At 40.3% G+C, this 21,214-nt stretch overlaps 1 protein-coding gene and 1 pseudogene across 1 annotated transcript; both read right to left on the bottom strand.

Moving 5' to 3' along the window:
* Positions 1–322: 322 nt before the first annotated feature.
* Positions 323–16,308, bottom strand: LOC145787628 (uncharacterized). Its single transcript, XM_082599405.1, has 11 exons — positions 16,232–16,308; positions 15,580–15,773; positions 15,126–15,225; positions 14,576–14,718; positions 7,462–7,544; positions 6,515–6,622; positions 5,467–5,708; positions 4,773–4,931; positions 4,093–4,199; positions 1,647–1,775; positions 323–1,039 (listed from the first exon to the last, which is right to left on the bottom strand). Exons 1-11 carry the CDS (start codon positions 16,263–16,265, stop codon positions 947–949), a joined length of 1,392 nt encoding a protein of 463 aa, XP_082455531.1. The 5' UTR covers positions 16,266–16,308; the 3' UTR covers positions 323–946.
* A 3,717-nt stretch (positions 16,309–20,025) lies between these two features.
* LOC145787217 (uncharacterized) lies at positions 20,026–20,909 on the bottom strand (annotated as a pseudogene).
* Positions 20,910–21,214: the final 305 nt, after the last annotated feature.

Raw genomic sequence — 21,214 nt, 5'->3', positions numbered from 1 at the left:
ATTTTCAAGTAAAACTGTTTAACAACCAGAGGAAGCTTCACACGGGTAACCTCGCAGATCGGTCCTGCGTTCATATTTTAAATTGATTGTCCTGTTTTGGTATTATGCTCGTTATAACGTCCGCGTTTTGTCATGTCTACCTTTTTCTAGACCTCCGTTATGTTTGGCATATATTGTTTTTCGTTGTGATGGTCAGAAATAAAAACAAACTGAGCTGAACTCTATATTGCCGTGTGAGAAGCTGGTAATATTTAGCTTTCAAAGAAAGATACAGTCCTGGGATAAACACTACAAACCCACAGCAAAAATTATTTAAATAAAAAATAATAATACTTAATTTATTTTTAGGCTGTAACATATCTAGTATAGTAATGTCCAAACACATCGAATTTTGTACTTCATGTAAAACCAAACCATTAACTCATATCAGGGGATCTCCCTTCACACAATGTCATTGAGTTTCTCAAATGTGATGTTTTCTTTTGAAGCCAAAATACGAAACCATGCTTTCTATGCTCTTATTAGAAACCATGAATGAAAACCATAAAACCATGCTCTTATTACATCACTTTAAATCAATTCTCATTGGCTTATTACACCACTCTCAGAAACCATCTTCTCAAGACAACTTTCCACTTTCACTTTACTACGCTGAAGAGATCGAAAGATCGAAACACTGGCCACTGTCCGTAGATATGTTTTAATAATGTCTTTTTAGACATTATTTTTAGACATTATTTTTTTAGATATTTTTAAACAAACCTAAAAAAGTTAAAATGTCTTTTTAAACATTATTTTTAAACAAATAAAAAAAAGAGTCAAAAGTCATATAAATTTCACTCTGTGTGGAGCTACATGTACTTGAGAGGTTAACTGTTATTTCTTTATTCACATGCTTTCTAGTCTGCTAAATTAAAAAACTAAAAAATCTTCTTATGCAGGAAGATCAAGTTCGCTGTAAGTTGGGAAGAGCATACTCGATGTCGTCCATGAACCTTCCTTCTTTCGTGTTATTTCTCCAACAAATGTTGCGACATGCCTTCAAGTTAAACAGATACAAGTTATAAGATCTCACTGAAAAGTATCTCAAAAGTATCAATTTTGTTGATCTATCTTTTCAATACAAAGCTGTTCATAAACTAGACATTGTAAATCATGGAGATGCGTGTTAGGCTGCTGTTTGTGTCTTATTTTGTCGTATTTCGTTTGTTTTCATATGCTACAGACCTTTTGCTTGGACGTTAAATTCTCGCATGTTTCGTTTGAGACACTTTGCTTCATTGAAATGTCCATCAGCCGTCATGTATATCCGATATTACAATACATATCCCTCACTAGTAGGTTATGCATTAAACAGCAAAATATTTTCTGATTAAATTGTTGAAAAAGGTAAGAGTTTGCAGGCTTGAATATTTATTCAAAAGGTCCGGGACTAAAAAAAGGTTGAAACCTACTGCTCAAAAATGACTCTCACTGTTTGCGTTAAATTTTTTTTGTTGGTTTGTGTTATTAGTCCAATGTACTGGTTAAAACTGCTGGCATCAGGCCGGCCATCAAAATTTCTATTTTAAAGTTTTCCTAGTTGACATGATGCTGTTGATAGTTAGAAATTGATTTTTACAAAGTTTTATTCCACAATTCCTTACCCTCATAGCTTCCATCAGTTCTTGCGAGAATTCGTCTCCTCTTTCCATGGATTGTCTTAAAGCTGTTCGAGCTCCCGGCGCTCGAACGATAATCAGTTTAGTTCTGTTTTGGCTCATATTCATATATCCCTGCAAATGTAAACAAATAGCCAGGTTTAGTCATCCAATGTACGTGCCTTTTTCAATCCAAATGCAAAAGATATCTTTGACCAAATACAAACTCAATAATGACATGAATACGTAAGCTGTATCTGTGTAGCCTATGTAAATTGTATGTATATAAATACATATACAATACACTGGTGTATAATCAATACTTATACTATTTACGCTACAATGTACTCAATTCCAAGGGAAAAAAATCAAGCAGACCGAATTATAGCAAATATAGTTGCTAATCTGTTATCTTGTTTCACCAAAATAACTTATTTTGATGATCATGGATACTCAGAAAGTTCTTTTTGAAATAGAAGATTTTGAATAAAAAATTTAATAACTTTAAACCAGAACCTTAACTACAATAGTCAAATATAGCTTATTATTATCCCTAGGCTGTAGCTTATTGCTACAATAAAGCGGACAGTATTCCTTGCTGGTTTGTTACGCTTCTTCCTTGTGCCGTAAGTTTCGTGGTCAGTGGATATAAACAAAATTACAAAAACAAGTACAAAGATGTAAAAGAAATTGGATTAGATTTTTTATTCGTGCAATTATTTTGAACTAATCTTGACTGCTCATAAAAATTATGATAAAATTATAACTGTCGTGATCTAAAATCTAATCATTGCTCACTGCGCAAAAAACTGACATCAAGCGCTGCGCTAACTCAAGCTCCTGACAGGCTCCAGCTGGAGAGTGAGAGCTGACACTTTGCCTATAGCAGCCTTAGCCCTTGTCTACTCCTCAGCAGAGTACTTTGCACCTGTTTGGTGCAGCAGTGCTCACTGCCACAACATCAACACTGCCATCAATAGCACCCTACGCACAATGACAGGATACCTGCTTCCTACACCATTGAAAATCTTCCTATTCTTGCTGAGCTTCGTCGCAAAGAAGCCACTCTGTTTCTCGGTCGACTGGCATTGGAGCCCAATCACCTTCTTCAAGGTTTTTGCGGATTATCGGGCGGACCATAAATAAAAATATAAATAAAAATAAAGTATAACCACACTCTATTCGTTCATTTCCGACGCCGACTGCTGTCTTATTGGCCTGACACTAGAGAGATGGGAGTGGGTGAGCCGGTTAATCAAGCTGTTTATGCAACTGGTTTTATTATTCTACTTTATGCTACTTTGGGGTGCTGTTTTTGTACGAGAGTTGGGGTTTTCCACTCAACCATGCACCAATAGGGAATGGCCTCTTCCTCTTCTGTAAATGTGGTGCTGAGGAACAGAGCGCAGACCACAACATCAACAATTGCACCATCTTGAAGCCACCTAAGGGAGTGGGGTCTGCGTGTCTTGGATGATGAAACCAAAGACTGACTTCTCTGTAGTAGACTTTCAGTGTAGTCTGAAAACACCGTAAATATGGGGTGGTAAAAAGATAGACCTTTGGCCTCGGAAGCTCACACGACGGAGAAGAAGAGTAACTAAAACTATTAAAAAAGACGCCGTGACTTTGCGAAGTGTACGTGACAACGCAGGTAATCACTGTAACGGTATAATGGCCAAGGGCACAGTTGTGTATTCTCCCAGTTCGTGAGCAAGGCTTGCAGATTGTCAGGATTGTGAACGTGTACCTTTAACTATTCATTGATTGGAGGCCACATCTAAATCCTGTGCTGGACGGCGAGCGTCCATGGAAAGTAAGAGAGCGGTGATTCGCAATGTTTTAGTCTTGAAGCTGATGCACAGAGGAAACCTGAGTTCCGTGTTAAAAGTGTTAATTGGGTGTTGTCAGGTTTTAAGCTGGGAATTGGTGTGATATGTGGGGAGGTGAGAATGTGCGGTGTCAAGAGTTTAAGTGGAAGAGGTGCCAGAGTCCGAATTGAAGTGCCCATGGTAGTTAATGAGAAGTGGGTACGATTTGTACATATTGTCACCCGCAGGAAACGATGGTTTCGTTTAGTGATTCTGCGGCTTCGTAGGCAACGACCGTTCCCACTTTTTCTAATTTTTGCGGGTAGTTGCCTATTTGGTTTAGGTATTTTTTCTGTTACCAGGTCCTTTCGAATTTGAAGCGGAAAGGTGGCGTAGGGGAGCTTCGGCAGCACTACATCAAGTAACCACAGCGAGTGAGTTAACAAATGGTTTTTCCATTCTTTGCAGGAGGTGTAACTTGGTAAAAACTGACAGTTAAAAATTGCACTTCAACTTTCTAACCGTCGAGAAAAAATCCGTTACAATGGCCCCTGGAAAGGTATTGGTTTCTTAAAATTATTTTAAACCCTGGTTCAAAATGGCCCCCTGTAGCCTTTTTTAAAGCAGCTGCAAATACCAACCTGCTGCGCTTCAAAGCGAGACCATTTGTCTTCCACGTACGCGTCGGTCAGTACGATGATCATTCGGTGGCTGCGGTTTAAATTCGTCAGGAGCGTTTCGACAGTGACTGTGATTATAAACTTTTAATCACCAACCAAGTAAAAGCAACGTGTACATTATTGTACAAAGAACTCAACTACACAAAGAGTGAAAGCTTGCGAGCAATTTAAAAAATAATTAAAGCAACAAAAACTAAAACTGATTTGGCGTGGTATAGTGTATTCCATTCCTGTTTCGTCATCACGTCATTTACAGATTACCTATGCATGACTAAAGGATATGGCCACAACGTTTGCAAGTAAAGTCAGCTCACAAAGAGTTGTCTTCGGAGTCTTTGTTACTTTACAGTAATGTCTTCAAATTTTGAGCTAACGAGAATTCAACTAGAGTTCGATGCAGAATATCCAATGGTTTTAAATGTTATTGGATTCTGCAGTCGTAAACACTAACTGTCTTTCGAACTTTTACAACAGTGACGTACATAAATTCAATTACAACTTAAAGTACTTGTTGGATCTACAAAGATACAAGATGGCTAAAATACAATGGATTAAACATCATAGCTCAATAAGCAATGTATAAGCAATAACACAATGAAAGTAAATATTGAAGTTATTCGTTATTCTTAAGTAAAACTTACATCCTCCTCGACTATTTTCATGATGGTCGTAAAAGCTGTAGTTCATCTCATTCATTCGCTGCCGAATGCAACGAACTATCTTCTTAGTGTGCTCCATCGTTTCTTCATTGAGATCAGTTGAAAACACATAAGAAAGGATGGCTACGAATTCTTTGTCATCTGTAAAATATTCGATCAAACTTACAAACAGTAGGCTAAATACAAACACAACTTTCTTGAAACAAATTGCAAGTCAAGAAACACGACCGCCAGAGATACAAAGTTTTGAGGCATGCCACCAACTTTACAAAATGTTTAGTAGGAAAAGTTATTCATAATCAATGATGTTGCTTCGCCACGGTCATCTTCTCGACGACTGTGCCTTCCTACTTCTCTAGGATTGACCAGAGGGTCTGGGTAGCTTTGTAGGTGAGACCGGAGACTATGGCTGCTCTCAGGTGAAGACAGAGTAACAGAGTAGCTTCTTCGCGACAAAGCTCAGAAGGTTGGATGCCAGCAAAAAATGGGAGATTGTCCAATTGTGTGAAAAGCAGGCATCCTGTCATTGCGCGCGAAGCGCTATTGAAGGCAGTGTCGATGCTGTTGCAGTGAGCACTGAGGCACCAAACCAACAAGGGGTGGTAAGGAAGTGAACCCCTGCACCCAAACACTTATAGGCTACTTAAAGGAATCAAAAAACAAAATGTCTTCGCACCTTTTATTGGCTGGCAGAAATGGCGACGAACAAATAGAAGAATTTGAATCCAGTTGTACCAGATCAGGCCGATAGCTACAATAATGGATGTTAGCAAAATTAGCACAAACACGAGGACGGTGATGATGTATCGTAGTTCTTCAGCCGGGTTAAAGGTCAGGGTGACGTTCCACGGCGTGCTCCATAAATCTTCATATCGCAACATGACTTGATAGACTCCAGCATCGGATTTTTTTACATTGCTGCAAGAATAATAGGTTAAGTTAAGAGCAAGAGATAGATTCTTGATCTGTGTGATCGCAATTTGACTGAGCTCTCAACATCTGGAACACAAGTGATTTGTTTATAAAAGTTTTTCATAGCCGATACAAAAAGTAGGCTACACGTTTAACTGTACATTATTTACCACGTATGAATACCAAGCCTGGTATAAAGCTCCAAACCTTTGAAAAGAAACTTTTTTGAGTGCATTGCTACATGAAAGAACAGAAATGTGAGAAAACACTAACTGTAATGACATCAACATTTCACCTGCAAAAGAATCTCAACTTTTGTGATCTGGTTCACGTTGGATGTGGTAACATCTACCACTAAAGGTAAAGGTGAGTCCCATACTTGATCCAAGCATCGAGGGATGAGAAGATAAGGTTCTCATTATACTTAGCCTTCGGCACTAAGTAAAGTAGGGTGACCAGTTCCCTTCTCTCGACCGCTTTTCTTTCAGCAACTACGCCCACTTAATCTATTACACCCTGGGTAGAGTTGAGCAGTGTTTTCAACAACCAGTTGAAGCCGGGAGTCGAACCAGGATTGCATGATTGGAAAGCGAACGACCAATCCGATGCTTCATCCCTCCGCTAATTTATCACTATGTAAACTACAATGCTAATCTACTACAACATTCCAGAAAAATCAGCAAAATTAAACTTTTACAATGAATTGTACAACGCAAATGTTGCCGTGAAAATTTATAGGAAATTTCTGTAAATGGCCAGACATGTTCATTCAGAAAAATAACCAGGTAGTATTAAGCAAGCAAACTTATCACCTCAATGTGTACGTTACGTTAAAAGTATTCGTGTCCTGGTAATTGTTCAGTTCTTTGTCACTCGGTTTATACCAAAAGCATTTGGTTCCGGAGTTGCTGAAGCCAACTCTAGAATGTAAACAAATGATTATTGTAAAAACTTTGCTTACGATGCACCAAAACGCTACCCACCACTTAGGTGGGGTATAGCAACAGCGCCCATTTACCAAGTAATTAATTCGGACGTTAAGCAGCTTAACGTTTGGATTAATATTTTTCTCTTTCCAAAAGCAATTCACTAATTAGCATTCCGGATTAGGGCTTTACCCATAAAAGTGACTTAAACAGTGGACTATGATTGTTTGCGTATTTTAGCTTAATCCGAGCTTAAAATATTGGTGTCCGACAAATTGTTCGTAAGCAATTGTTCGTAAGAAATTGTTCGTAAAACAATAGTTCGTAAAATTAATTCTTCGAAAACAATTCTTCCTAAAGCAATTTTTCGTGCATACAGGTAAAATTTGATGTATACGAAGAAATGCTTTACGAAGAATTGTTTTACGGATTTCATTTTACGAAAAACAGTTTACGAACAATTGTTTTACGAACAATTGCTTACGAACAATTGCTTTACGAACAATTTGCCTATAACCAAAATATTTTGTGTCGGTGCATTTCACCCTAGAAATTGAATGTATCGATCACAGATTTTGTGGCGAACTGAGCCAACAGTTTGATTAGTTGGTTAAAAAAAATTTGCGCGAAGTTTATTGTTGGATCAGTAATCGGCGAATCCAATCAGCGCTTTACTGTTAATGTATTAAGACAAAAGAAACCATCCACGGATAAAGCTGCATAATTTACTAAGCTTCGTTATCGGTGGATGTTCTATCAGTGGTGCATCCAACGTTAAATAATTGAACTGCAGCTGATATCAAGGTTGAAAACGTTATTTTACATCTGCTCACATGTCACAAGTAGCTCTGGTGCCTCCACTCAGCTCTGGAGAAAGATAAAGTGTCGTGCAGTTGTACGCATCGTCTTCATCAAGCTAAGAAGCAAGAAATCATTATCACGATTCTTTCTATCCCTTCCCTATAAAGAGACTTTGGAAAAATTGATTTCGTAGTTTAGTGTGATATCAAACGTTAGGTTAAACAGTCAAACTGTTCCATTAGGTTAAAGAAGTTTCTCAATTTGCTCGAACACAAAATCTTCTAGAAGCAAGTTGCGCGATAAGGATTCTGTAACTGATTGTTTGTCACAATTCCTTCTAGTTCTTACACGCAAAGAGACTTTGGAAATATTGATGACGTAGCCTAGTTTGTTGGGAGATTAAATGTTAAACAGTCAAGTAAATGTTGTTCATTGGTTAAGCACCCTACTCAAGATCACGCGGCGCTGGTTCGACTCTCGGGGTGTGCGCTTGAGCAACGCATTTCAAGACTGCTCTCCATTCAGTGACACCTAGTGGATGGAATAATTCCCCGGCAACAAAACTTCAACAATCGAAAACTTCACTCTGTCGATCTTGGCAACCGGTCCTGCGTCAGAGGTTCAAAGCCTCTACTAGTATGCAAAATTGCCAGAAATAGCCTGTCAAAGGCTTTGTCAGTCCAAGAATAAAGATTTAAAACCAAACCATAGTAACCTTGATATTTGCTGCAGTCATTTCTTCAATATTTTCCCCGTTTTTTTCATGGGATGTTTTCCAGGTCCAAGTCGTTCCGTTTCCCTTCTTTTTTATTTTTTCGTTTTATTGCGTTTATCCAGTCGTCGTCGTCGTCGTCGTCTGAGCTTCTGGGGCCGAGGGTCTATCCTTTTACCACCCCAGATTCACGATGTTTCCGGACTACACTGGAAGGCTGCTAGAGAGCAGCCAGTTTTTAGTTTCATCATCCATGACGCGCAGACCTTCCACTCCGTTAGGTGGCTTGAAGATGGTACAGTCATTGATGATGTGGTATGCGGTCTGTTCCTCGGCACCACATTCACAGGAGGAGGAAGAAGCCATTCCCCATTGGTGCATGGTTGAGCGGAAAAGCCCGACGCCCGTACGGAGACAGTTGAGGCGCACCCATGCCTGTCTCTGTAGTGTCAGGCCGATGGGGCATGTGTCGGCGTCGGGGATGAATGAATGGAGTCTGGTGGTGCTTGACCTCCATTCAGAATTCCATTTATGGTCCGCCCAAGTAGCCGCAGAGATGTCTTGTTCATCAGCTTCGTTGATCAGAAGCCGAGCGGCTGGCACGAATGGGTGTCTTGATTTCAGTCGGCGGGGTGCCCGTTTGGGAAGGCAGAGATCTTGTGGTGGAGAAGATGGTTAGGCTCCAGTGCCCGTCGATCAAGGGACAGAGTGGCTTCTTCGCGACGAAGCTCAGCAGGTTGGATGCCAGCAAGAATGGGGAGATTGTCCAATGGTGTGGGACGCAGGCATCCGGTCACTGAGCGCAGGGCGCTGTTTATGGCAGTGTCGATGTTGTGGCAGTGAGCACTGCGGCACCAAACAGGTGCACAGTACTCTGCAGAAGAGTAGACAAGGGCTAAGGCTGCTATTCGCAAAGTGTCAGCCCTCGCCCCTCAGCTAGAGCCTGCCAGGCGCTTCAGCAGTGCAGCGCTTGATGTCAGTTTCTTGCGCAGTGACACCAAATGGTGGCGGTATGTGAGCGATCTGTCTAGTGTCACCCCAAGATACCTTGGCTCGGGGCAGGACAGAGGTTTTCCATTGTTGTGGACATGTATCTCACGATCAGCTTCCCGATTGTGTAGGTGGAAAGCTGCCGCCACAGTTTTGGTTTCGCTGAGTTTCAGTCGCCAGTTCTGGAGATAAGCTGAGATAGTTTGCATGTCCTGGCTCAAGGTGTCTTCTAGATTATCCCACGACTTTGTGGAGTGAAGAATTGCCAGATCGTCCGCATAAGCGTATTTTGCGGAGACCGTGGTTGGCAGGTCGTGGGTGTAAATGTTGAAAAGAAGTGGAGGCAGGACCGATCCCTGTGGGACGCCGTTTTTCAAGCGTCTCAGTCTGCTTCGCTGTGGATTGCCGGTGGTGAGGGTGAAGCTTCGATTCCTGACAAGTTCCATAATCATATGGACCATATGTCAATCAGGAAGCAGGCGAAGCAGCTTGTAAGTAAGGCCGCGATGCCATACAGTATCGTAGGCAGCTGTGAGATTTAGAAAGACAGCGCCGGCCTTCTTTTTTGCCTCAAAGCAGTCCTCGATGTCTTGGGTCAACAGTGTGACCTGATCGACGGTGGATTTTCCGCGCCGAAACCCAGCTTGCTCTTTTGGAAGGAGCTGGTCGATGATTGGGTTGACGCGGGCATAGATCAGCCTTTCGAGGATTTTGAAAGGAACGCAGAGGAGGGATATCGGACGATAACTCTTTGGGTCCTCTGGTGGCTTGTGAGGCTTAGGGATCGCAACTACTGGAGCTCTTCTCCAGATTTTTGGAATTGTGAGGTGGTGCAGGCAGGAAGAGAGGAATCTACGTAACCAGGACTTGAGGGCAGGGCCAGCATGGAGCACAAGCTCAGGCAGATCTTATCCGGCCTTGGAGACTTGTGTGATTTCATTAGGCGGAGGGCGGTGGCGAATTCCTCTGGAGAGAAATCTCCAGAGATTGTTTCTTCTTGTGGTGTTACCACTCGCCACAGGGCAGACACTTCCTTGGCGACAAGGCGGGATGTCTCGCGGTCCTTTGTCTTGTAGACCCCGTTCTGCACTAGCTGAGAAGCGATGGCATTTGCAGAAACGGGGCACTGGCGAGGAGAGTTTGCTGAGCGCCAAGTGAGGTTGATGATGATGCTCCATGCTTTGCGGCTTGAGTGTGAGAAGTCGATGGTTTGGACGGCTTCATTCCATCGCTTAAGCTTCTTTGCGTCCAGCCGCTCAAGTAGTCTGGTGGCGGCGGTGTTAGAAGCTGTACCCGGGGTGGCGTTTAGGTAGGAGCGATAGAGAGCTTCACACTCAGAGTCCCAGCATGGTGTATAGCTGGTTCGATGGCCACGTGGTATTGTGGCTTTTGCCGCAATTATTATAGCATTGCAGAAGTCCTGGTATGCCTCGTCTGCGTTGCATGTTTCGGGTGGTGGTAACTTTGCATAGACTCATTGGTCAAGAGGCTGTATTGATTCCAATCGGCTTTTTTGAAGTTCCATCGCTTCACCGGTAAACTCGGGACAGGAGCCACAAGTTTTGGGGCGATGATGAGGGACGGCCGGTGTTGGGACCGCGGGAACTTCTCAAGCAAACGTCTGTCTGGAAGAGAGCTGTCGACACTCGCGAAGGCCAAGTCAGGGTTTGTCCCTGTTCCCCAGCGGCTGGAGTGGAAACTGGCTGGTTTCTTTGGATTGAATAGGAGGGCAAGATGGTTTGTAGAGGCCCAGTCAGCCAGCAATTCTCCGTCGCTGCTTGTGTTGTTGTAGCCCCAGTCGATGTGCTGGCAGTTGAAGTCGCCAGCGTAGAGACTGGGAGAGGGGAACGTTGGAAGGGATGATGGCAATATTTGCGAGGGTGGCGGCTTGTATATGTTGACGATGTTGTAGTCTGAGATACATATGCACACCCACTCAATCTCGGCATCAGTTGGAGATTGGTCGGCAAACGTCCACTTCAGGCTCTCATGCACAAACGTGGCAATGCCGTGCTTCCTGCTTAAGGTAGACCCGGCTAGCGTGTAGTTGGGAATAGCTAGCCTATCTGCAGAAGTGCAGTGGGTCTCCTGGAGGAGGATGACGAGTGCCCAGTTGGTATGGGCAAGCTGCTCCACAACTTTGGTCTTGCTTGTTGTGTAGCCTTCTATGTTGAGCTGCAGAATGGTGGGGCGTCTGAACTTATCAATTGCCCCTTGCAGCTGTGCCGTCCGGGTGGAGGCTCTTTGTTGACAAATTTCGTTTCTCATCTGGTTGAAAGCAAGTGGTACTCACAGGATGGGGCACGAGGAGCCATTTGTCGTCTATCCAGTGTTTTTCTGTCTCTTAATTTTCACTACCATTTTTTTTAGTGTAGGGGAGAGTGGGGCTAGTCGGAAAGTTTTTTTTTTAAAGTGAAATTTAAAACAATTGGTGCATAACCTGACAACTTGAAGCGGCTTAAATTATCATCTAGGATGTCCTCTATCATACAACCAAAAATAAGTATTGAATCAATTCAGCTTTTAATAAAAATTTAAAATAAACAAACTTACAATTGATTTTTCAACTAACCCCATGCCTGGGGTTAGTTGAAAAACGTCAGTTTAATGCCTACTAATGAACTGGATACTCTTTTTTCAACCAACAACCATTTACATTGGGTTGTAAGAAAATCTGTTTACTTGCTTTAAAATTAAAATGCAATGAATTCTACATCTAATCATCGGAAAAACATTTTTTAATAAACGCATTGTTAAAACTTGTGATGCCGCATATATAGCACTTTCCAAGTTATTCAAATTAAATTTTACAATGTATGTCTGCTTAAAACAAGTACATTGGAACTTATACTACTCATTATCGTACCACGACGATATACTCGTAACATACTACATAGTCAAACCGCTATCAAAACATTTTCCAACTAACCCCACTCACTATTTTCCAACTAGCCCCATTAGCATATGACAAACTATTTTCCTAAAATATTCAAGCATGGTGCATTAAACTAAAATTTGTTTATTTCTTAGTGTTGTAGAACACCTACAGCTGACACAGACCAAAAAACTTCTTTCTATCTTTAACGATATCGACGCATGAGATGTTTTTAAATACGCTAAAAAATTTACTTCGAAAGTAAGAAAACACAAAATTGTCAGCCAAACAAACATACCTTGACTCAACAAATCGAAACTAACATGGATTGTGTGTTTTTATAAACTACTTCACATGTTTGCAGTAAATATTTAAAAAAGTTATGGAGAGTTAAAAAAACAATCATTTTTCAACTAACCCCGCCTTCCAACTAACCCCACTCTCCCCTATTGCGGCCCTTGTGTATTGTGCATTGCGGCCCTCAATGTAATCTAATTGAATTGTATCAATTTGCAAGTAATCATTTGGTCCTCAGAGCAATTTGAGTTTGAGACCCTTGCTCTACAAGTTGAAACACTGGAGAGTGATTTATGACGTGCTGTGCTGTTTGAGGTTTGCCACAAACACTGGCTGGTGAGTCACACAAACTCCTGGAAAACGTGTTGTGTTTGAAGCGGCCGACATTAGTACAGACTAAGGAGGTGATTTAAAGTCACCCATTCTTTTCTTGTCTAATCTGAGCTAGGTGGTAAAGCACCACAATGTGTCAAGAAAAAGGGCGCATAGAAGGCAAGCGTTGATGTGTAAATTGTTGTGCGGCAAAGATTATAGTGTGGAGAAGATGGCGATCATTAAAATTAACGTTGAAGTGGCTTTATTGGCCAGTTAATTTGACAAAATAAAATAATACAAAAATCCCTCAAATAGGAATAAATATAATAGGAACAAATATAATAATATTAAACCCACCTCGGGACCGGGCCATTTTAAGCGCATTAAGCGGAGGACGATTCTTTGCCACTCTTATACATTCAGTAATTCCGGACAGGATCAAATTGGGCTAATAAGCGGTTGGGCCTATTAGGGGAGACTCAGGTAAGTTGGCCGAATGGTCAAGTTGGCCCACTCTAAATAATTTTTTAAGTACAATACTTATTGTGACGTATCATACGCATACCGAGAAAATGCTGTTGAAACTACCTTATCACCAGGTTGGGAGGCTCTAGCAAGCAATATAAACATATGTGAGCAAGATTTTTGTATAACAAATTATGATTTTTAAAATTTTTGGATTTTAGAATTTTTTAGATGTCGTGTGAGTTTTTTCTTACTGCACTCACTAAATAGCAACTTAAAAAAGGTTGTTATTTAGTGAGTGTAGCGTTAGGGTAGTTATTAAGGCTCACTTTGACGGTGACGACGGTGAAGACGTTGTTAGATAGTTTGACATAAATTTTAGTTATTACAATATGGCTGCCATGCAGGGAAGTTGGCCCATTTCGTGGGTGGGTAGGTTGGCCACCATGGCCAACTTTCCTTCATGAGGCATTATATATATGATAATGGACTAATTAATACGATGACTTATTTTTTCAAGATTGAAGTATCAAGTATCCAAAGTAAATAAATCGCGGCTTTACATCAGCATTAAGCGATCAATAACAATAATTTACTTCCTAACATCGTTTTTAGGCCACAGATTGCGACAACTTATTCCTAACCCATATTGTAATAATAGAATAATGGTAAGTAATTAGATGAAGAAAACCAATGTGTCTCAGCAGGTGTATGAAGAGGGCTAAAACTGTTGAGGAATGGTGTGAGTCAAAGAGAAATATGCAACCAATTCTCAAGCGACGGTCTAAAACGTACCCCGCTTCGGAGATACATTAAAAATATTCCGATATTGGTACTCATGCAAAATGGGGTTTATACTGCAAACAGGTCCTACCTATCAGTATCGTTAGGAATATAAAGGCATGCCGTTCCAACTACATGATAATTGATACAGCCTTCATTATTTTCGAAAGTTTATTTGGTGTACTCGTGTTTACTGAGGTAAAATACTGCATTATAATAGTAGATTATACTATAAACCATACCGGTGCATAAATGCATACAATGTATGTAGGCTATGCCTGTATAAAACCAAGCAATATTAGAAAGAACGTAAAATTGAGAAAGAGAGATTTTCCACTGTTTAGTATACCAAGAGGTGGGCATGTTGGCCAAGTGACCAACTTACCTTCCATGGTGGGCCAAATTACCTGCACAGGCGGGCAAGACGGCCCATTTTAATTTTTTCGGAAAACTTGAAAAATTACATACCTAAGAATGTTGGTTTGATGCAAGAATATGTCCACTTCCAGAGTGATAAATTCTGTACTCTTCAATAGCATTCGCTTTAACATATGTTTTGTTATTAGCTCACAAATTCAATTTTACATGTTGCTGGGCCAACTTACCCGAGTCTCCCCTACCCTTGAGCTTACTGAGAGGGAATTAGCCTACTTTAGTTGTTACGTAGATGTTAAAATAGATGTTTTAAAATCATAGACAAGGATCTTACCCGAATCCATTGAACCTCCAGTTGACTGTTTCCAATTTTAGCATTACTGGTGTGCACAGAGCAGTCAATCTTAATAGTGTCCTTCTCATAGAAGTATATTTTTTTGTTGCAGGAAACGAAAGGGGTCAATCTTTCAATTTGATCTATGAAGAAGCAAGGATAAGAAAATGGTCAACGGTAATAGACTAATGGCAATCACTGATAATTATTTTAGTAAAAAAATAGCAGCTTTTCAAAATGAAAAGTGGCCTTCTGTCATTGAAGCTTCAGTGCCAGAGGTACCATCAAAGCTTTTACTCAACTTTTTTGTCAAGCGTGATACACCGTGTAATTTATTTTCGTAGACTGTGGAGCTATTTGTCTGGAAAAGTTTTGGATTTTTTATTTTTTTCAACATGCTCCGTTTATGTGAGGCAGCTGTAAATTGTGTTCAACTGTAAATTGTGTCTATTTTCTTACGAAAGTCTGATGAGTTTGAAAATAGTACAGAAAAAAAAATATTGACTTATATTTCATTTTTAATAGCTTACAAGTTACAACATACACTTACTTTTTACGCAAACGAAGTAATGGACAACGAAGGCTGGTTGTTTGTTGTAGACCACGCTGCAGCTGTATATAGCAGGATCGAAATAATTCGCTTGATATTTCTGAATAAAATTGAATTATTTGTTAGAGTTAGAACAATCTGGCAATATTATTCATGAGTCAAAAATTGATTCGTATGACGTTTTTCTTACGTTGGAGTAGTAAAAGTTGTAAAAGAGGCCATATTTTTATTTCCTGTCTCAGGACGAAAAAGTGTGACAGCAAAAGGTCAGCCCCGTACAGCCACGGTCTACTAATGCCTCATTGTAATAACGCTAACACGATTGCAATTAACTTTCTTTACCCAATAAACATTAAAATTATTTTTGTTTAAAAAGTAACATAGGCTACACTAAACCATGACTAGTGGTTATTTTTATGCTTCGGAATTTGTAAGCAAAGCTTGTATTGCTCACCAGGAGGGCGTCAGGATAAATTGCGTTTCTCTCTTGTTCACCATCGGTGGATCTCGTTATTTTCTTGTAATTCTCGCACGTCCTATTCTTGATTATTGAGTAGTCCTCGTTTATTTTAGTCCGATACCAAGTAGTCTTGTATTGAGTGGGTGCCACAGCTGGTGGGTACACTGTCTCGTTCCTAGCGCTTGCAGCTGCAAAAGTTAAATTTCAAAAAACAACTTATATGCGATTAACCAGGTTCATTTGCAATCAACCGGTTTGTATCACTTTTTTTTTATTTCAAATACAAACAAATAAAGCGCTTTTTTTGGTTTGCTTGCAAAACATGGTTTGCAAATAGGCCTCATACACATTATTAAAAAGCATAGCATACATTGCACTGCTTTTAGAGAAAGTTTTCATTTTTTTGCATTAAACTTCCACGTTTTGTTCAGCCCATCTGCCAACCACCAACTCCATCCATCAACGGCCCAAAGCTCTTAGAGCCGCGAGACACCAACTGCTATTTCATCTTGCGGCTACAGTTGTGGGTGTGGTAGTTTGTAGTTTCGCTAAATGCTAATAAGGAATGAAGCAATTATAAAAAATTATTACACTTGACAAACTTTACAAAATTGAAACAGACATTTGCAATGAAACAAATGTATACCTGCAATGCAATCTAAACGTAACTCATGTTTCATTAGAACACGTTTGTAGACAAGGTTAACGTTTCGTTCAACCGCATAGTTTTCGTTCAACCGCATAGCTAACCACTCGGCAGCAGTGGCCGAGTGGTTAGCGCGTTGGGCTCACAGTCGAGAGCCTGCGTGTTCGACTCCAGCCACCCGCACCTGCTGTTGTTTCTCTGGGCAAGAAACTTTACGACAATTGCCTCTACCCAGTGATCGATTTCGAGTAATGGGTAGTTCCAAATTAAAGTCATAAGCAGAGTAGACAACCGGAAACAGACATTGTCGTCGGCTGCAGCGTGGGTCAGGTGTACGTCGGAAGGCGTACACCGATGCATAGCGCTCAAGTCCGCTTTCCCGCAATGCAGGATAAAGATAAACAAACAAACAACAAACAAACAAACAAACAAACAAACAAACAAACAAACAATCTACACATGAGCGGACCGGCAAATGACGCAGTTCGACAGTGACGTTAGTGCTGAAGCATTGTGACATACTGACGACCTTTGACAATAACAAATTGCAATGAAATAGAAGTCAAATGTAGAGAGCAAAAGAAAATTCTCAAGTGTCTTGCCGAGTGCTTCGGAGCGGTGTCGAACCGACGTCCTTTCGAGCACCAGACAGACGTTCTCACCACTTGGCCAACTAACAAACAAAAGTCCGACAATGGTGACACATCAGACCACGTCTCCAGTTAGTCACGGTATACATCACAGAAATGTTTTTCGCGTATTTCTAACAGGAAAGAAGCAGTTCTACTTGTGGTTCATGTTATCACCAGAGTAACCAATCTTTTGGGTGTTCACTTTTCTTCAGCAGGCTTTAAACACACACTAGGTAAGGTTTGATATGTCACATTTGGCCAAGTGGCCAAGCTAACAAACGAAAGTCCACAAAATAATAATAATGCTTGTTTTTTTATAGCGATCATACTACATCTCCGGTTAGTCACGGTATACATCATAGAATTGTTTTCGGATATTTCTGTTAGCAAAGAAGCAGTCTTGAATAATATGGTACATGTTTTCACCGATCATATTAGAAAAGTGTTGTTTTTGCATGTGGCAGGATGAGAAGATCATTCACCAAGTAGTATGTTGTTTGCTCCTATCGACGAGCTGGACATGTTAGATAGCAATGTAGGCCTACTAGTATAAATTCTTACACTTGTCAAGAAATAAGATCATCCACCTGTAATAGCGTGTAAGTGGATGTTTGTTCTGACGTGTCATCCAGAGTGATACTAGCGTTTGAAAATTGTAGAGGGAGGTCTTTCGATGAAACTAAACACTAAGAACAAAACTTTTATGAATTTTTATTTAACATTATCACAAGGGTTTGGAGCAGTGATTCTCAAAGTTGCTCTTTTCCCTTAAAATTCAGAAGTTTTGCACAGTTTTCGCGTACCATATCCAGAAAGTCTGAACAACGCAAAAATATGCAATGAAAGGCAAAACAATTTAACCAAGCACAGAATTGAAAAACAAATTAAAAATTGCAAAATGGAAAAAACGTAGCAACCACTTCCCATCGGTATTCGTGTGACGCGATCGTGACGGGGTAAACGGCATTTTTTTCTTTTTTTCTCGCGTTTCTGCATTTTGCACTGTCTTATACAAAAAGTAGTGTCTTGTATAGAAGCAAACATTGTCAGTGATTGACATTTAATTTTTACATCAAAGTAAAAGAAAAATTGTAAAATGAATTTTGTAGGCGGGTTTAATAATTTTTTGCACGGGGGCCCCCGATCTAAAATTGCTCCGGGCCCTCCATCAGACTAAACCCGCCCCTGTGGAAAAATACCTCGGTTTACAACAAAAGAAAATTGACGTTGCCTCCTCTTACAGTTACAACTAAGCAACCACTGGAATACCTTCAGGTCGCTTATGCGAAACAGCAACCAATCTGCTGAAACAGTAGCTCAGAAAGCTCACATCACAGGCAACGTTCTCACAAACAAAATTCCGCTATAACGTTGATTTATTACAGCTGAATCATTGCCTGAAGATAACAGAACCATTAGGTGATTCCCCTCTCAACTGCTAGCAAAGGACAGCAAAAAGCGACTGCGGCTGTCAAACCAAGAAAAATCTGTCGAAAGTTGCAGACGTCCGACGAATTGGCACGGAAAAAAATGTCGGCTGTAGCCGACCGCCGAGCGGAAGTGGTTGACATAAATGTAATTTTTTTTCACCAATTTGTCAATACGAGGAATACCTTCGCGAATAGCGTACCTAAGTTCATACCAAGGGGCAACAAAACGGTTCTTGCATTTCGGTTAGATTGTCATCAAAGCCGAGTAACATTGTTGCATCATAAACGCTTGAAACCCCTCTTTCGAAACAAACTAAGTATCCCACAAAAATACACATTGTGTAATCTGAAAGTTCACTCAAATTTCATTATTTGTATCTTAACTCGTGTTAATTTCAGTAAGTTGCTCGCGTACCACCTGAAAGACATTCGCGGACCACTAGTGGTTCGCGTAGGCTACCACCTGAAAGACTTTTGCGGACCACTAGTGGTTCGCGTAAGTCTGCCAATTTGAGAGCAACTGGTTTAGAGAGAAACAAACATTTTACTTTGATATGCCATTCCCAGGCAGCACTATTTCACTAGTAGGCTATCTCCCCGCAAAGTAACGATTAATTAACATTTTCTCTGGCATGTTCTGAGTTGGTATTGAAATCTAGTACATTTTTTACAATAGTTTGACGTCTACAGATGTTAAATCAATGTAAAAATTGATTTTTTGGGTGACTTAGGAGCATCATAATCACTGCCTAAAAGATCCACAAGAAATTAGTGCAAAAACCTTTCACTTCATTTTACCAACGATTCTGGAGATGTCAACGGCACTCCACTGGACTCAACGAGGTCTTTGCAATCCAGTTTGAAAGGCCAACCAACATAGACAGTGGTTTTGCCACTTGTGTTCCGGGGTACGACGGTGCAACTTCTCAATAAGTGCTCTACAAATAAACCGCATGCACTATTAGGTATTGTAAAACAATAATAACAAACATCAGTAATCATAGATCAGTACAGAGAAATGATATCTTGTGCTCGAAAACCAGAGCGTCTCATAATAATAATTATTATCAATTATGCGTAATATGGTTTATGCATCGGTTTATGTGTAGAGAACTTGTTATTTTTATTATTTGTAGAGGACATGGTTGATTTGTAAAGAGCTTATTTGTAGGGACAAGTATAATTAATTGCCCCTATGCAACCAACATTCGTATGCATTTACACATAATACAGAGCAACAGGTTGGAAGCTTGAACCACAGACACCTTAAGTAGAAGGACTAGTATCTGCTATGCTCGGTATTTGGAACTTGGGTGTTAAATCCAAACTTGGGTGTATCCAAAATGTGGTATAAATTATTCATATTTCGGTGTCTGTTATAGGGTTTTGAGGGGCAAGGATTCCATTTTTCACACTTATTTTTCTCTAAAATGTCCATGAAAGGTCTTCTGAAGCATATTTGTTGCAAAAATATTACAATTTTGGAAAAAATAGGTGTTTTTTTACTTAAGTCAATGGAACAAGAATTTAAATCAACATTCAGTAAAAGTGATTAGTTAAAACGGCAAAAATTATTAAACTGCAAGATTTAAAACAGCAAATTGGTGCGTGGTATATCAATGACAGCCTAGGCTATATCAAAGCAGATGATTAGCCTACACTCGATAAAGTTATTCGTCAGCTATAAGAAATTTAATGCCATATTTTCTTTAAAAAACAGTGTGGCAGCATATTATTGGCCTACTAAAGTAGTAAATTTTTCTCTCCTTCTTAAACAACCAAGTCGCTTTTCTTTGTCGCTTTTGTCCAGAACAAATGCTTTCAAAAGAATATTGGACATCGTCATGCAAGCTGCTTTACCTTCTAGCCATTGGGCTATTGGTATGTGCTAAAATTTGGCTTGCGTGTGTTCGACAGCAGTGAAAGTTCCACTTCTCAAACATGTGATGTGCTGAATAAACAAAATAAACTGTTGAAAGTTTGGGTATCGTCAGTCCACCCCGATTTAAATTCTGGAGGAATGCTGAATCAATTGCATCATCGTTGACATTTTCATTTTCAACTCCAGACAAACAAGATCGAAATTTGTGTTCTAAATATCCAGCCAGAAAAACAATCTTGTGTTTGATAGAGCTATTGGAAGCAATGAGCTCTTGAGTGTCAGCAATATCCAGAAAATCATCGTCAAGATGAATGTTAGCATCACATGCAACATCACCAGACTCTTATGGGGTACAATCATATTTCAAAAGAGCATGAAGGTTCTTGGATTCAGCAGCTGCTTTGATGTCTACAGTATCAATGTAGAAATTACCGCCACTACGTTGTCTGGCTTGACCAAAGAACTTTTCTAGGGCTTCATCAGCAAACACACCAGGTAGAACATAACCGAAATTATACTCCGTCAGCAATAGCTGTGCAGCCTGAATGTTGAACAAATGCATCTGCAGTTGTTTTTGTGAGTTTTTTTTATTCGACCATGACCACCTGTCCAGGCGCAAGAGGACACCACGTCACAAATTTCGCAAAGCTTCTTGAAACTAGTGCAGTCCTTTGTCCACGGCTGACGACACTCATCCAGCATGTAGCTGAATAGCGATCCTTAACATTCATCATGTGGAACCAGTCAGTGATGAGCTTCACGAAAATGATAGTGCTATCACTAATATCGAGTCTATTCTTCAACGTGGAAAGGGCAGCCACAGTCTTTTCGTGGAAAATCTGGCAAACAAAAGGAACACTTTGTCTCGGCAAAGGCTTGGGGTACACAGCTGTGTATGTGACCTTTGTTAAACGGATGCTGTTTTTACGATCTTCATTGTAAAGTGCTTCAATATCACGCCAGCGTGCAACATTCGTTTTCTCTTGACATATTATGGATGCAAGTTTGTTTCTGTCTTGACTCTTTGTTGCAAGTGTAG

Source organism: Aplidium turbinatum, chromosome 18 (genome assembly GCF_918807975.1).
Source record: "Aplidium turbinatum chromosome 18, kaAplTurb1.1, whole genome shotgun sequence".
NCBI classification, from domain to species: domain Eukaryota; kingdom Metazoa; phylum Chordata; class Ascidiacea; order Aplousobranchia; family Polyclinidae; genus Aplidium; species Aplidium turbinatum.
This window is presented reverse-complemented; position numbering and strand designations above follow the sequence as displayed.